Source organism: Euleptes europaea, chromosome 2 (assembly GCF_029931775.1).
Source record: "Euleptes europaea isolate rEulEur1 chromosome 2, rEulEur1.hap1, whole genome shotgun sequence".
Classification (NCBI taxonomy): Eukaryota; Metazoa; Chordata; class Lepidosauria; order Squamata; family Sphaerodactylidae; genus Euleptes; species Euleptes europaea.
Genome location: NC_079313.1, coordinates 106,102,110 through 106,117,989, shown reverse-complemented (window position 1 = coordinate 106,117,989; position 15,880 = coordinate 106,102,110). Strand labels below are relative to the sequence as shown.

Below are 15,880 nucleotides of genomic sequence, written 5' to 3'. Positions count from 1 at the left end.
ATAAAGTATTATGTTCTATCGTTTGTAGTTTTGATCCTTATGTAATTCTAAATACCTAATTTACCATTAACTCTTCCATAAAGTATCTATTCTAGTTTCTCAACCAATTACAAAAGTAGTACATTACGGATCAAGTTAAAGAGTAACTTTCCATTTTCCCAAAATGTCATTCTTGTTCACAATAGTTCCTCCAATCCTCCCATTCTCCCAAAAATTGTTCATTGTCTTTTTGGTTTATCATTGCAGTTAATTTCGCCATCTCCACCAGTTCCAGCATTTTTAATATCCAGTTTTTTTTCTCTGGAGTATCCGTCGATTTCCATTTAGTTGCATATAACAATCTTGCAGCCTTAGTGGCATAAATCAAAAAAGTTCTTTGAGTCAAAATATTATTCGGAATCATACTTAGTAACATCATCTCTGGCGTTTTGGGTATATTTTCCTGAATGATCAATCTTATCTCATTATGATGAGGGCGAAATCGAGACAAAAGATGGTAAAATATTTTCGCAGTTAACAGTGAGATCCCACAGCGAGTACTGGGAAGTCAGTTCTATTAAATTCAGCATACTCCTAAACAAATGAACCGCATTTAGAATGCAATCCTAATGTAGGAAGAAACCTCACTGAATTCAAGAGGACATAAAAGCATACACTGATGGGGTGATTATTTCATTAGTTTCAGAAGGTAGGTGTGTTGATTTGCAGTAGCAGAGCTAGATTCAAGTCCAGTAGCATCATAGAGGGCAACAAGGTTTTGGGGGTATAAGCTTTGGAGACTCGAAGCTCCCTTCATCAGATGCAAGTCTTGTATCTGAAGTAGGGAGCTTTCACTCGAAAACATATACCCCGAAAATCGTGTTGGTCTCTAAGGTGCATCTGGATTCAAATCTATTATTTCATTGTTGGTTCAATTAAAAGAAAAGGTGGCCTGCATTATCCTTGTGGTAGTTGAAAAGAGCAAGAGTCCAGTAGCACCTTAAAGTCTAACAAAATTTCTGGCAGGGTATGAGCTTTCATGAGCCACAGCTCACTTCTTCAGAAGGGTATCATTGTCCAGTATAGATTGCAAGTGATGTGTTGAACCAGTTTGAGCTGAGAGCTGTATGTGGTTTTCTGGTGTTCTTATGTTTTGGCCTATCTTGTAGCAAGTTAAGCCCTAGTATCATTCTGGCTTTGTTGGTCTGTTTCTTGACTACATCAGGTGGGTATTGTAATCCCAGAAATGTCTGTTGTAGATCCTGCAGGTGAGAATCTCTGTCAGAGGGATTGGAACAGATGTGGCTGTCGCATAGAGCTTGGCTGTAGACAGTGGACTGTTTGTTGTGTTTAGGGTGGTGACTGGAGGCATGTAGATATGTTTGGCGATCAATAGGTTTCCGGTATAAGGTGGTTTTTATGCTTTCGTTATGTAATTATACAGTGGTGTCTAGAAAATGTACTTCTTGTGTAGATTGATTCTGGTCAGGTTTATGGTGGGGTGTAGGTTGTTGAAGGCCTGGTGAAATTTCTCCAGTGCTTCTTTCCCATGTGTCCAGATGATAAAAATGTCATCAATTAATCTCAAGTATAAGAGGGGGGTTAACAGATGGGAACTAAGGAAGTGCTGCTCCAGGTCAGCCATGAAAATATTGGCATACTGTGGTGCCATGTGGGTACCCTTGGCTGTGCCATTGATCTGAAGGAATAAATCATCACCAAATCTGAAGTAGTTACAGATGAAGATAAACTGTCAGAATATTGTTGAAGGCTTTCACGGTCAGAGTTCAGTCTGTCCTTCAGTGTTACTCCTCTGAAGATGCCGGCCACAGCTGCTGGCGAAACGTCAGGAAAGAAAATACCAAGACCATGGTTACACAGCCCGGATAACCTACGAGAACCAATAAACTGTCAGAGTTTGGTGGGGAGGTCAGCTGTAGAGTTGTCAGAGATTGTGTTTCTGATGGCTTGTAGTTCATCTTTGTGGGGGATGTTGGTATATAGAGACTCAGCATCCATAGTGGCCAAAATAGTGTTACTTGGAAGATTGTCAACAGATTGTATTTTTCTCAGGAAGGCTGTGCTGTCACACACATAACTGGGAGCATTGATAGCATAGAGTCTGAGAATGGAATCCATGTATCCAGACACAGTGATGAGGCCTATGCCTGAGACAACAGGACATCCTGAGTTGCTGGGTTTGTGTATGTTGAGCAGAAGATAAAAAGTGCTTGGTTGAGGTAATTGTGGTGTGTCTATATGGATCTGTTCCTTTATGTGTGTGGGTAATTCCTTCATAATCCTGTTTAGTCTTCTTTGGTATTCCTGACGGGTCTGAAGATAGTCATTGTGGAATGTGGTATTGGAGAGTTGTCTTTCGGCTTCCTGAACATAGTCTTATTTGTCCATGATGACAGCTGACCTAGGAGAAACATAAGCCCTAGCATGGCTGAAGAGGACTTTGATTTCTTCTATGATATACCATACAGACTCTCTGGGATACTACAGAGTTTAAGAAAAACTGATTGTTACCTGTAAAGACACTAAAGGCCAGAGGTTGCTTGGGAACTGAGACAGGGATGGGACTGCTGTTGATGGAACATAATTGGACAGCAGCCAGTTGTACCATCACAAATATTTAGGAACAAAGGATTACATAGGATTACAAAGAATGACATATAGAATACATACAGAAGCTTGCAAGTGCTGTAAAGTAGAAGGAAAAGGCAGTGGGAAGAGGCATGAGACAAGAAATTAAAATTTAACACTTGAATTTGGGTCTCATTAAGTGACCTTTATACAAGGGGAGATGTTGGAGGAGCTGACCTTTGACATGACATCATAGGAGGTCACGCCACATCCCTGATGAGCTCCCTCCCCTGTCACTATCCCCAAATCTCTAAGAATTTCCCACACCAAAGTTGGCAACCCTACTGGCTGAAAAGTTTGATCCCTACAGTTGATAATACTGGAACAGTTTTATGCACTATACGTGGATCTGTGGTATCTTTGCTCTTGCAGTGAGCAAGCAAATTAGAGCTTTTCTCTTAAAACTTCGTTCCCAAAAACTTTTTAATAAGAACATTAATTGATAGCCAGTAATCTTAAAGAGCCACTAAAGTGGATTACATATATGCCTGCTTTGTATGTGTGTGTGTAAAGGGCAGTCAAGTCGCAGCCGACTGATGGCAACCCCTTTTGGGGTTTTCAGGGCAAGAGACTAACAGAGGTGGTTTGCCAGTGCCTTCCTCTGCACAGCAACCCTGGTATTCCCATCCAAATACTAACCAGGGCTGACCCTGCCTAACTTCTGAGATCTGACGAGATCAGGCTAGCCTGGGCCATCCAGGTCAGGGCCTGCTTTGTATAGAGAACAGTATTTACCGATACATGAATACTCTGACTCATTTACCAAGATCTATGCTGCAATTTTAGCTTCTGTGACACAAGCTATTGTTTCTACCATTCTAGCACCTAAAATAAAGTTATGAGTCCATCTGTTTGAAAAATCCCTTTCCCAAGCTGCGTTTTCAAATAGCTAATAACATTCATTTGTCTGAAATGTCATTTATGTTTTACATATACTTAGGATACTGTTCAGTGCCCATTTAAACTAATGCAGTCACATCAAATTTTGAGTATGAGGTCCCTAATGATCTGATTAACACACCACGAAGTTCAATGCCCATTCTGTTGCCTTACTCACAAATGATCTGGGTCAGTGGTGAGCAGTGAGGTTATGAAATGTGCAGTCTACATCATGTTTCTCATGGTGATGAAATCCCAAGTACATTTGTGGGGTTTGGAAAGATTGTCTTCATACTGTGAATAGAGTGTGATTTAAATATGACATTGACAAAAGCAAGGAACTTCCCTGCTTGATTTTGCCTGTATAACCCATGTGGTTTTTATGGAGCTAAATCAGGAATAAAGTTTATAAGACAAATTAATTTGAACTGAATTAATTTATCTCAAGACCCTCCACAACATAAAACAGTACAATAAAGTTTCATATGACCAACCACATGGGTATAACAGTAAACAGAAACATGCAACAGGTGGTTTCCAGAGTTCAATTAAACAATTGGTTCTTGTTTGCAAAACTTTGTATTGAGCCAAGTCCAATTTTTCATCAATCAATCTTTATTGGTACAGTCAAAGACCAACATGCATACAGTTTTTCATCAAATCTACCAAGGGAAACATGGAACTTAAAATACATAGCTCTTCTACAAGGTGATAAAAGCACAACAAATCTGATCCAGCTCTTCAGCGAATCAGACATGTAGCATACCGTATGTATTTATATGTGTATATGGATGCCCACAAGATCACACGGGTAAGTTATTCTGCCTCACCAGCTTCACATTCAAATCAAGCTCAGGTAACAGAACAGCAGAGGAGATTTATAAGTAAATACAAAATGATACACAACAAAGTAAGAAACTCTTACTGCTTGAATATACACAAAAGGGATCAAATGTAGCTGTAATCAAGATGACTTTGGGAATAGTGGAACTGTCATTGAAAAATGTCCAGTTTCTGCAATATAAAATGAATGAAATAAAATAGCATAGTGCATAGTTCTTGTTCCTCATCTGAAAACATCTGTCAAAGAACTGAAGAAGATACAGAAAAGCACAAGTAATGAGGATTCGGGGGGGGGGGTCCAACAAAGAATGAGACTAGGTCTTTTTAGCTTAGGAAAAAAGTTGATTAAGGGGAAACATAATAGAAGCTTAGAGAACATGAACAACGTAGAACAGAGAAAAATTATTCTCTCAAAGCACAAGAAATAATGGGGGGCGTCAAATGAAATTGATTTGCAACCCAACCAGGAAAAACAAAAGGAAGTATTTTCTTCTCACAATGAGCATTTATTAGTCAATTGACAGAAGAGAGGCACTAGCTAAAACAGCTTTTAAAAGGAATGCACATCGGTATGTGGAGGATATATCTCTTTATAGCTCCCATTATCAGAAGCTGTGATTCCAAGTTCTGAATTTCTGTAGGGATTAATTGGTTCATCTGATAAGGCTCCCCCGTCACTCATCAGGATTAGGCATCATTAGACTGTATTTGATTAACTAAAAAGGTAAAAAAGTCAAGTTGGTTCGCAGCATACAAGCTCAGGTCAGACATATCATGAAATAATGGTGTAATTAAATTAACTTTGGTGTGTGTCATTGTCTGAACACTAGCCACTCCACTCATTATCTTTAGTGTTGTTTTTGTTTTTTGCTGTCAAGTCACAGCTGACCTATGGCGACCCTGTTGGGTTTTCAAGACCAGAGACGTTCAGAGATGGTTTGCCATTGCCTGCCTCAGTGTCACAACCCTGGTATTCCTAGGTCTCCCATCCAAATATTAGCCAGGATCAGGGCTGAGAGTGTGTGACTAGGCCAAGGTCACCCAGCATCCTTAGTCGGGGGCTGTCAAACTAGGATTTAAAACCAGGATTTGAAGTTGGTTTATTGACCATAGTTAATCTTGTGGTTTCACATAAAGTATGAGTATAGGTAGATGGTTTAATCTTCCTTTAAACCAATAAAACAAAGGGAGCTATACCCAATCCATAAAACAGGCTAGGAACTTAGAAGGTTGAGCCACAGATTTCTTTTACCAGTTGACACACGAACACATGCTGGAAGTTGTGCAGCGAATAGAAGCATGGTTGCATTATGTTTATTTATGGGGTTTATTGGGAGCTCCAGGATGAGTTCAGGCCTAATTTAACTTTCATCTATATCTGGAGCCCTAATAATGAGCTGTTTCACATGCAACCTGCATTGACTGTTACAAGGATTATGTTATTTATTTATTATAGACATGAGTATACACTATTGTGACCATTGAAGAAGGCCCTATGGACCTAAATGCGTACGGTCTTGGTGGTTTTTATTGCGCAACCAATTTAACTGTTTGATGTGATGAAGAAGAGTTGGTTTTTATATGCCAACTTTCTTTACCTTTTAAGGAGGTTCAAAGTGGTTTACAATCTCCATCCCTTCCTCTCCCCACAACAAGCACCTTGTGAGATAGATAAGGCTGAGAAAGTTTGGAGAGAACTGTGACTAGCCCAGGGTCACCCTGCAGGCTTCAGGTGTAGGAGTGGGGAAACCAACCCGATTCACCAGATTACAGTCTGCTGCTCATGTGGAGGAGTGGGGAATCAAACCTGGTTCTTCAGATTAGAGTCCACTGCTCTTAACCACTACATCACACAGCTCTCTGATTCCTCATATGTATGAAATTTACCTTTAGAGGTTTATGTTTTTAACTCTTTTAAAGCACAATTGAACTTAATAATAAATATATATTTGTAATATTATTTTTAAATATTGTGGTTCAACCTAGGTTCCTAGTTTAGCCCAGCTTTAATCACAGCTTGGTCTCCAGCATCCCCCACACTCATTCCACAGCTTCAGAGATGCCTGGCCAAAATGGAATGAAATGAAACTAGCATTTGTTGAGGCAAGCCTGGATCTGAGTGATTGCCTGCAAGCCAAATCACAGTTTTACAAACGGCCATTGATTTAATATCATCATGAAGGACATCTAGCTCATAACATGAAGACCACACTCAATTCAACCTACTTTGAGATAGCTGCATTTATCATCTCTCTCAGATGCAAGAGTGGGCTACCCTGTGATCACAATTGACTGAAAATGTTGGTTAGAAAGGAAAGAGTATAAAAGACAATTCACTATTACATGTGGAAACAACCAGGTCTTCCATTCTCCACACAGTCAAAATAGAACTGATTGCAATGTAGAACCACATAATTGCCTCTTCACTACTGGCAAGCAGAGAAAGCCACAAGGACATTTTTAGCAAACTGTTGCCTCCTGACGCTGTCAAAAATATCCAGTAATCACCCAAAGAAACAATCAGAAAGAAGCTAAGTTCCCGAGAACCTATATAATGGAAGTCACATAATCTCTAGGTGATCATTTTTATTGGCTAATTTCATCACATGGGGGATACTCATACTCTATTGTGATAAACATGGCAAGAATATTATATGATGTAGAAAAACCGCTAGAAACTGGCTGTTTCAAGAAAATCACTGGTGTGTTTCATGAGATTCTAAAGGAACTTTACACCAACTGAAAAACAGTAAAGGCTTTTCAATTTCTTTCTGGTACAAGCCAAACATATTTTTAAATCACTTGCTTTTGTTTGTTTTTTTAAACCCACTGTCTTCACAACCTTATATGATGGATTAGCTATGTATATTTACAAGGTCATTTTGTTCCTTGTTAATTTGTAAGTATACAAGACACTATCATCAAGCTTCTGTCCAGTGCTGCTCCATATACATCAGTCACTGATGAAACACTTTGACATTGTGGTGTAAAGCAACATCTATGCACTTGGTGTCTAAATCATGATATATACAAGTCATGATACTATAAATGGAGTCATCAGATTCAGCTGATGATTCTGGGATGGTTATGTGGATGTAACATCAATGCTGTTGCCATCACAACCTTTCAACATATTCGTATAGGCAGCTTTGGGAGGAATAAAGGGGTTGAAGCAGACCCCATCCTAGTGACACTATTTTTGAAAATTATAGGGCTTTAGTTGAGCCTAGGTTGGCAGTGAATCTGTTTGTGCCAAAACTCATCTTTGCAACATGACAAGATGACAGGCATTCATATATTGTTGAGAGATACTGGCATGATTTGACTGCTGTGTGGAATAAAACCTTGGATTTACTCTCTCAGGAAAAATCTCATCAATGTGTCTGAACAGCCCCGACTGACTTTTATAGAATTGGAATGCAATTGTTTTAATAGCCAAGGAAGCCTATATAAAGAACCCCTTTGCTTTTTATGAAGACCATTTACAGCATTCTGCCCTTGTCGGCAGCAGCTTCCTTTTTCATCCACAAAAAGACATCAGGTGTCAACTATTGTGATGGATGTCTGTTTACATGATAACTAGAAAAGCTGACAGAGATGTTTTCCACATAGGGAGGGACTTTTGTGGTGTCATTGTTGCCGCTGGGGTGGCCAACACAGGACAGCAGCAATGGGGCTTACATAGAGCAGGTTTCTCCTCATTTTTCCTGTCCACCGACTGCTAGCAGTGGCCATTCTCTGCCCATAGTACTCAGGCCTTTTTCTTTTCTTTCTTTTTTCTTTTCTTTTTTTGTTTGAAAAATGGGCAATTCAATAGTTTTATAACATTATGAGTCTATTAGGTTCACTGAACCCCCAGCTTCCTTTTTTTTTAAATCTCTAGACCCTTTCATTGTGGAGATAAAAGGGGAAAGGAATATCTCCACAACGGAAGGGAATAGACTATAGAGCATCTTTAAAAATGAAATCTGGGAATTCAGAAAGCATGACAGATTGTTATAATGTTATAGCATTATAACAATATTTAATTGTTTTTTTAAAAAAGCTGTGCAGTGGCATGGGGCAGGGAAATTGGTGCAATAAAGGTCTAGGAGGGGAAATGGCACTGATGTGTGTGGCACTGGGAAGATCTGAATTTTCCCATCCACATGGGTGTTATCATACCACTCATAATAAGTACCAAATGATTTGTTCATTATTTATGCTCAAAACACTATGGTTAAGCCATAGAGTTAGGGTTGCCAGAACCAGGTAATGGTGGGCAATTGCCCGCCAGTTAAGGGGGCTGCCTGCCAACCCTCAGCTGGTCAGCGGGTGGAACCTGGCCAGCTGAGGAGGGGGGATTAACATCATTTCTGGGTTTATCCTGGAAGTGATGGGGATGCTCTAGCACATTCCTCCCAAAACTCTATGTTTCTGTAGTGTTTTTGGAGGAATGGGCTAGAGCATCCCTGTACACCCAGGTTTACCATGGAAGTGGCATTATTGCAGCAGTCACCCCAGCCCCACCACAATGAAGCTTAGGGTTGCCAGGTCGGGAGGTTTTTGGGGCGGAGCCTGAGGAGGGCGGGGTTTGGGGAGGGACTTCAATGCTATAGAGTTCAATTGTCAAAGCGACCATTTTCTCCAGTTGAACTGATCTCTATCAGCTGGAAATCAGTTGTAATAGCAGGAGATCTTCTGCTATTACCTGGAGGTTGAGCAACCAAAATGAACACCACTGCACTGTTACCAAAGGTAAAGAAGGAAGTGCAAGATAGGCTGTTGGTAATAAACAAACAACACAACAGCAAAGTGTAACAAAGTGTGTATGGTGCACAATTTAACATCCAAATATAGACAGACACAAAACTATGTACAAAAATATCTCATAGTCCAAAGGGTACAAAAGTCTGGTTTCAGAGTTAGGAAGAAGGTATTCTTCATGTAGAAGTTGCTAGGAAGACGATTGTTTCTATTTAGTTAAAGCTTCTATGTATGCACATACGAGTATCCAAATTCAATCCAGTCTCTCATAGAATTGAGGAAACCAACTGTGTAGAATAATACTTTTAAGGTTCCAATGCAGGATACAACATTGTCGATACACAGTTGTACAGACAATTCTGACAAATTGACTATTCCCAGCGGGATAACGCAAGTAACTTGTATCCTGCATTGGAACCTTAAAAGTATTATTCTACACAGTTGGTTTCCTCAATTCTATGAGAGACTGGATTGAATTTGGATACTTGTATGTGCATATACAGAAGCTTTAACTAAATAGAAACGATCGTCTTCCTAGCATCTTCTACATGAAGAATACCTTCTTCCTAACTCTGAAACCAGACTTTTGTACCCTTTGGACTATGAGATATTTTTGTACATAGTTTTGTGTCTGTCTATATTTAGATGTTAAATTGTGCACCATATACACTTTGTTACACTTTGCTACAATATTGTGTTGTTTGTTTATTACCAACAGCCTATCTTGCACTTCCTTCATTACCTGGAGGTTGGCAGCCCTAATGAAGCTCCCACCAGTTGGGGGGGGGACACACCTGCTAACCCTACATAGTGTTTTTGTTGAACCCTGAAGAGTTGCAGTGATGTGATGATGTCACTTCCAGTCTACAACACAAATGATGTCACGGCATTGGCATGATCACAATCAGAAAGGTCTCTAACCCCCACAATCTCCTGCTAGGTGCCAGTCCTATACACAGCGGTATTGTAGTGTTATCAGTATTCCAACTCAGTTCGGGAGGCTGTAATTATTATTCCCATCAACGATTGCAGGATGCTAGGAAAGCCTGCGAAGATAATTTGCAGTAAACTTAGCCTCTGGCTGGGGCCTATCCTCTCTGTCATGAGCCATCTCCCATGGCTAGTTACTGAAAGGTAAGGGTTGTAATTTGGAAAGACTGGTAGGGACAGGAGAAGGCACCTTTGGGTACACATGTACAGATGCACATTTTGCTAGTGTTCCCAAACACCCATTGATTATTTGAGTGTTTAATAAGAATTCTTACCCATCATTAATTAAATCTGACATATATCTTGAGTGCTTCTTTATGCCATATTAGCAGCATGCAGTCATTGTCAGGCGTTCTGAGAAATTTACTGCAAGTGCAATCATTCAAACGTAGCATGATCAAACTCATTTATATGCTAGTCACTTCATAACCTTAAATGTTTTTGCTCTTGGTTAGCCTCCAATGCTTTACTGATCAATCCTACCTCTGTGCAAGAGTTGCTTGTGTGGGTCATGGACAGGTCATGCCTTTGTTTTTAAAAAGTGTGATTTATGCATTGTAGCAGCGTTTGTGCCTGAGTAGTTTATGGACTACATTTTCTTGATCACTGGAGGTGAAGGCATGCATTGCCTCAAGATCATGCTTAGGTCATTGTTGAGCACAAAATCACTAGCATCTACCCTCTCTTAGTGACTGTGAGTAGGGTTGCCAGGTCCCTCTTCACAACCGGCGGGAGATTTTGGGGGCAGAGCCTGAAGAGGGGGCGGGGTTGGGGAGGGGAGGGACTTCAATGCCATAGAGTTCAATTGCCAAAGCGGCCATTTTTCTCCAGTTGATCTGATCTCTATCAGCTGGAGATCAGTTGAATTAGCAGGAGATCTCCTGCTACTACCTGGCAGTTGGCAACCCTACTGTGCAGATACAGCAATTAAATGATCTAAAGCAGGGGTGTCGAACTCAATTGTTACGAGGGCCAGATATTATATAAATGTCACTTGGTCAGGTCGGCCCATATAGGATTGCCAATCTCCAGTACTAGCTGGAGATCTCCTTCTATTACAACTGATCTCCATCCGATACAGATCGATTCACCTGGAGAAAATGGCCGCTTCGGAAATTGGACTCTATGGCATTGAAGTCCCTCCCCTCCCCAAACCCTGCCCTCCTGAGGCTCCAACCCTAAAACCTCCATCCAGTTGCCAAGAGGGACCTGGCAACCCTAGGTCCATACCTCACCAGCCTAGATTGAGAGTGGAGTGGTGGTGGCTGCCTTGGCTGGCTCGCAGGCCAGACACAAGCTCTCAAGGGGCCAGATCTGGCCCACTGGCCTTGTCTGACACCCTTGATCTACAGGGTACATGCATTTTGCACCTGCACACTTAGTAGCATGTATCATGTTGGGACATGTGCAAAACTGTTTGTGAGATCTGCAAATTGCAATTCATCTCCACTGCTAAAACACCAGATCATGAGTGCATCGTGTGCCCAGGATAATACAATAAACAAACCCCAGGACATAGATAAAAGGTAAAGCAAGTTTTAAAAACATTTGATAGACACGGGGTGGGGGGGACACACACTTATTTCAATGGGGCATCATGAGAATGTGCCCACAACCAAATTTGTCTAATTGGGGCATTTAAATTATGTGGCAAACAGCAGTTGAGAGGTAGTGGTGGTCAGAGAAGGGCATCTGTAGCAAAACCTTATGTGCTCATACATGCACAATCGTTTCTCCCCACAAACATGATTAAGTTGTTCAATACATGCAAACTTTATCTTGATCTTTTTGCTGTGATTTATCACAAATTGCAAGTAGGAGGAATTTAAGCCAAACTTAACTAAGGGATGATAAAGAATCCCTGATCATTGCTTGAGTACAAATGTAAAAATCTAAGATTATCAGTTGGGGTAACATAGCAAAACAACCTTTTCATTATATTCTTTAGGTAAAGGATAGCCAGCAGCTTTCAGGGCTCAAGGAAAAGAGAGTCATTTCCAAGTGTGTGTGTAAAATGCCGTCAAATTGCAGCCGACTTACAGCGACCTTAGCAAGGGGCTTTCAATGCAAGTGAAAAACAGAGGTGGTGTGCCATCGCTTTCCTTTGAAGAACCTTCCTTGGTGGTCTCCCTTTCAAGTGCCAACTCTGCTTAGCTTCCAAGATCTGATGAGATATATAACCTTCTCCTTGCGTCAAAGAAGCCAACCTCCTTACATTTGAGACACTGGGGGTGGTGGTGAAGGGGCGGTCTGCACAGGAAAGAATCAGCAAAAATTCACCCCACTCCTCTGCCAACCAAGTGCCACCCTGACAGAGAAAATGCCATAATGCCAGCAGAAGAGCACCTTTGGGTCCAGCCCCTTGTTTCAATCAACTTACCTTTACACTAAAATGATTTAAAACACAATGAAAAAGGTAGAAAGCTAGTAAGCAAATGGCTATCCAGTGTGCTGTACATAGTGTCACTTAAAAGTAAAAAAAGCCAGTTCTCATGTAAAAGGTTGTGCAGATTTCCAATTTTCCCCGTCCCTCTGCAGCCCTGGTCACACATATGGCTGTCTACCTGCTGCAGAGATCATGAGCTTTGTACTTTGTGCAATAATTTCTTGGCTCTGGGAAAGATCTCGTTTCCCTGAGCCTAATGTTGCGGACCCGGGGAAACTGAGGCAGACAGGTATGTAGGCAAGTATACCAAAGGTTTCCTGCTTCCTACTTGACAGTTCCTCTGTAGTCATGGAGAATCAGGGTCTTGGAGGAAGAGGATGTAAGGTTGCTGAAGGGGAATAATCACTTAGAAAGGAGCCATTCCATAGATGATGATCTGATATTCTCTCAAACTGAGCATCCCTGTGAGATCTGAGGGAGGAGGGCTTGTAGTAGCAAAGATATAATCAAGACCAATGCAGTAGGATGGGTCTGGGGCAAATGTTTTTACCATATGATTTGCCTGCCTTATGCAAAGGTTGCAGACATCTCTTACTTTCCAGAGAAGCTAGTAGATGTTGCAGGGGAGGAGCCAGCAGTCATGGCTCACATCAGCACCAACAGTGTTGGGAAATGCAGTTTATGGTCTTGGAAGAAAACATTAGGTTGCTAGGTAGTATGTCCAGGCCCTCGAAGATACAACTTCCTGAAATGCTGCCCATTCCATAGACAGGCCCAGCTAGACAGACAGGCGTTAGCAGTTTCAGGGTGTGGACGATGTGGTGGTGCCATGAGGAGGGTTTAGATGATCTGACACACCAAAAATGGGCTGTCTGAAAGAAAATGAAAACAGGCTGCTGCCCTTAATGAACTAAACCCTAGGGTGCTAAAGGTTTGGAATGACTCTTCCGTAAGAGATGATGGTTTAACTGGTTCATGTAATCTAAATGGGGATGGATTACAACTAGAGAGTATGTCAAAAAATGACAGCCCTATTAAAGGGCTCTAAGGGCAGGATTTTTAAAAAAATATATATTTATTTAATTTTTAATTTATTTGCTCCCCAATGGCAACCCATATCGGCTTACATAGTTCTCCTCTCCTCCATTTTATCTTCACAACGTCTCTGTGAGGTAGGTTAGGCTGAGAGAGTGTGATTGGCCAAAGGTCACCCAGTGAGCTTCCATGGCACAAGTGGTCTCCCAGATGCTAGTCTGACACTCTTAACCACTTCACCAAACAGTGCTTCATATTGTTTAGTATTCATCCTTGGCTCTTCGGTCTGCCCTTGCCTTTCTTCACAGCCCGGGCACTCACTGCCTACACGTTCCCCATACACTTCCAAACATGTACTCAGACAGACATTATCGTTCAGGCAAGGCTGCTGCAGTCTTTTTACAAATCTTAGTGACTTTACTGGGAGGGAGGGAAAGGTGTTTGAATTGCTCCATTGCATTTCTACTGAACAGTTTTCCTTTTTGATACGCATCAGAAAGGGAGAGTTGTACAATGTGTCTATGAGAATATTTATGAATGATTGTCCCGAAGGATCACATAATGAATTTTCTTCCAGTAGGAAGGACTGCTGCTTGCCGCTGGGAAGGCCAACCGTCCAAAGAGAAGGCAATACAAATTTCAGAATGGAACCACAAATGAGATGCAGTACAATATGTTTTTTTTTTAAATCCCTCTGGTCTTGGAATTATTTGCAAAATTTGTCAGTGATTCAAATGGCTGTTCCACCGGGGACCCTGTTAACCACTGAGCATCGTACCAGGTCAACATATAGAGAATACGGATATACCTTTCACAGCTTGCTGTTTGTTAATAGATGTATCAGACCAATTCATGTGGAAAGGGGGGGAATGGACAGGACTGTAACTGTCATTGTCTTCCTTACTAGCACCTGCTGGAAGAATGCTGCCTCACTGCAGCCATTTTACCCCTCCCCATGCATTGGTGATCCCCTGCAGTAGGACATCAAGACGACTCTTCTCTCCCCAATCCCTGCCCCATTAAACAGACACGAGACACAGAATTCCTCAGTTAGTCAGTAGCCTGAATATAAACGGGGACTGCCAACATGGTGCATGGGCTCTCCGTGCCAGGCTGCAACTCAGCCAGGGTAAGGTTGGACGGCATGCCATTGCGCTGGTTGGGGTCGCCAAGATCCGGCTCTGCCGATGATGCTGTCCTGCCAACCACAATGGACAGGACTGTGTCAGAGTCTGGAAACTGTTCTTTATTGGGGCCACCTTTTTGAGGGGCCTCTCCGCCCGAGACATCTTTCAGTTCCGTCAAGGCCAACTGAGCAGAAAGAGGAAGTCCCACCTTGCGCCCGCGAGTGCCCCACTTCTTCTGGGACTTTCTGATCGGGAGGTCTTTGTCCTTGGGCAAAGTCAGCCGACACTTATGGTCCTTCATATACTTCTGGCGGGTGAAGCCTTTGCTGCAGGTAGGGCAGCGGTACTTGTAGTTGCCAGTGTGGGAGCGCTGGTGTTCCACCATATGGGCTCGCCGGCTGAAGGCCTTGTTACAATATTGGCACTTGTGGATCTTCATCCCTACACAAGAATGCAGTGAACAAATTTCATTATAAAAGGCTCACTGGCTGTGGTTATGGAGCCCAGCATTATGATTTTGAAGCAAGGATCTCATTTCTTGAGTTTCAGTTTAGCAAACAAGATTATCATACGAAAAGAGCAAGGGTCCAGTAGCACCTTAAAGACTAACAAAATTTCTGGTAAGGTATGAGCTTTCGTGAGTCACAGCCCACTTCTAGCTGTATCTGAAGAAGTGAGCTATGACTCACAAAAAGCCCATATCCTACCAGAAATTTTGTTAGTCTTTAAGGTGGTATTAGACTCTTGCTCTTTTCTACTGCTACAGACAGACTAACACGGCCACCCCGTGAAGATTATCATATGAATTCCTTTTTAAGGACAGTTAACCCAAAAGCTTGAGGAAGTAATCAAATATTTTTTGGAAACATATGCAATCCAGATAAAACAAGTCATGTAACAGATACACAAATTGTAAGTAGTATTACCATGACAAGTCATACAGGACAAAACGTGTTTCATCCATACTGTCTTTTTCAGTGGTCTATAAGGGTAACTCTAAGGACATCAAGGGTTGTGTATTTTTGGAAAGAATTCATCCAATCATTGCTACTCCTAAAAACCTGGGCCTTAAGTAAGAGGCAGCAGCTGTCTTAAGGTTACCTATAGTGCTATCCTAAATAGAATAACACCCTTCCAAGCCCATTGACTTTAATGGACTCAGAAGTGTGTAACTTTGCTTATTTTATTTATTTATTTGGTCTTATACCCCACCCTCGGTACCCAGCCAAGGCCAGGTTCAGGGTTG

The 15,880-nt window shown here is 41.6% G+C and overlaps 1 protein-coding gene across 3 annotated transcripts in view; it reads right to left on the bottom strand.

Moving 5' to 3' along the window:
- Window positions 1-14,550: 14,550 nt before the first annotated feature.
- Window positions 14,551-15,880, bottom strand: part of ZNF341 (zinc finger protein 341) — a 28,773-nt gene continuing 27,443 nt past the window's right edge. For all 3 annotated transcript variants that reach the window (XM_056844348.1, XM_056844350.1, XM_056844349.1), the window contains one exon: window positions 14,551-15,075. In XM_056844348.1, the coding sequence (XP_056700326.1) occupies window positions 14,558-15,075 (518 nt within the window). In that variant the 3' untranslated portion in view covers window positions 14,551-14,557. The remainder of the gene's footprint in view (window positions 15,076-15,880) is intronic.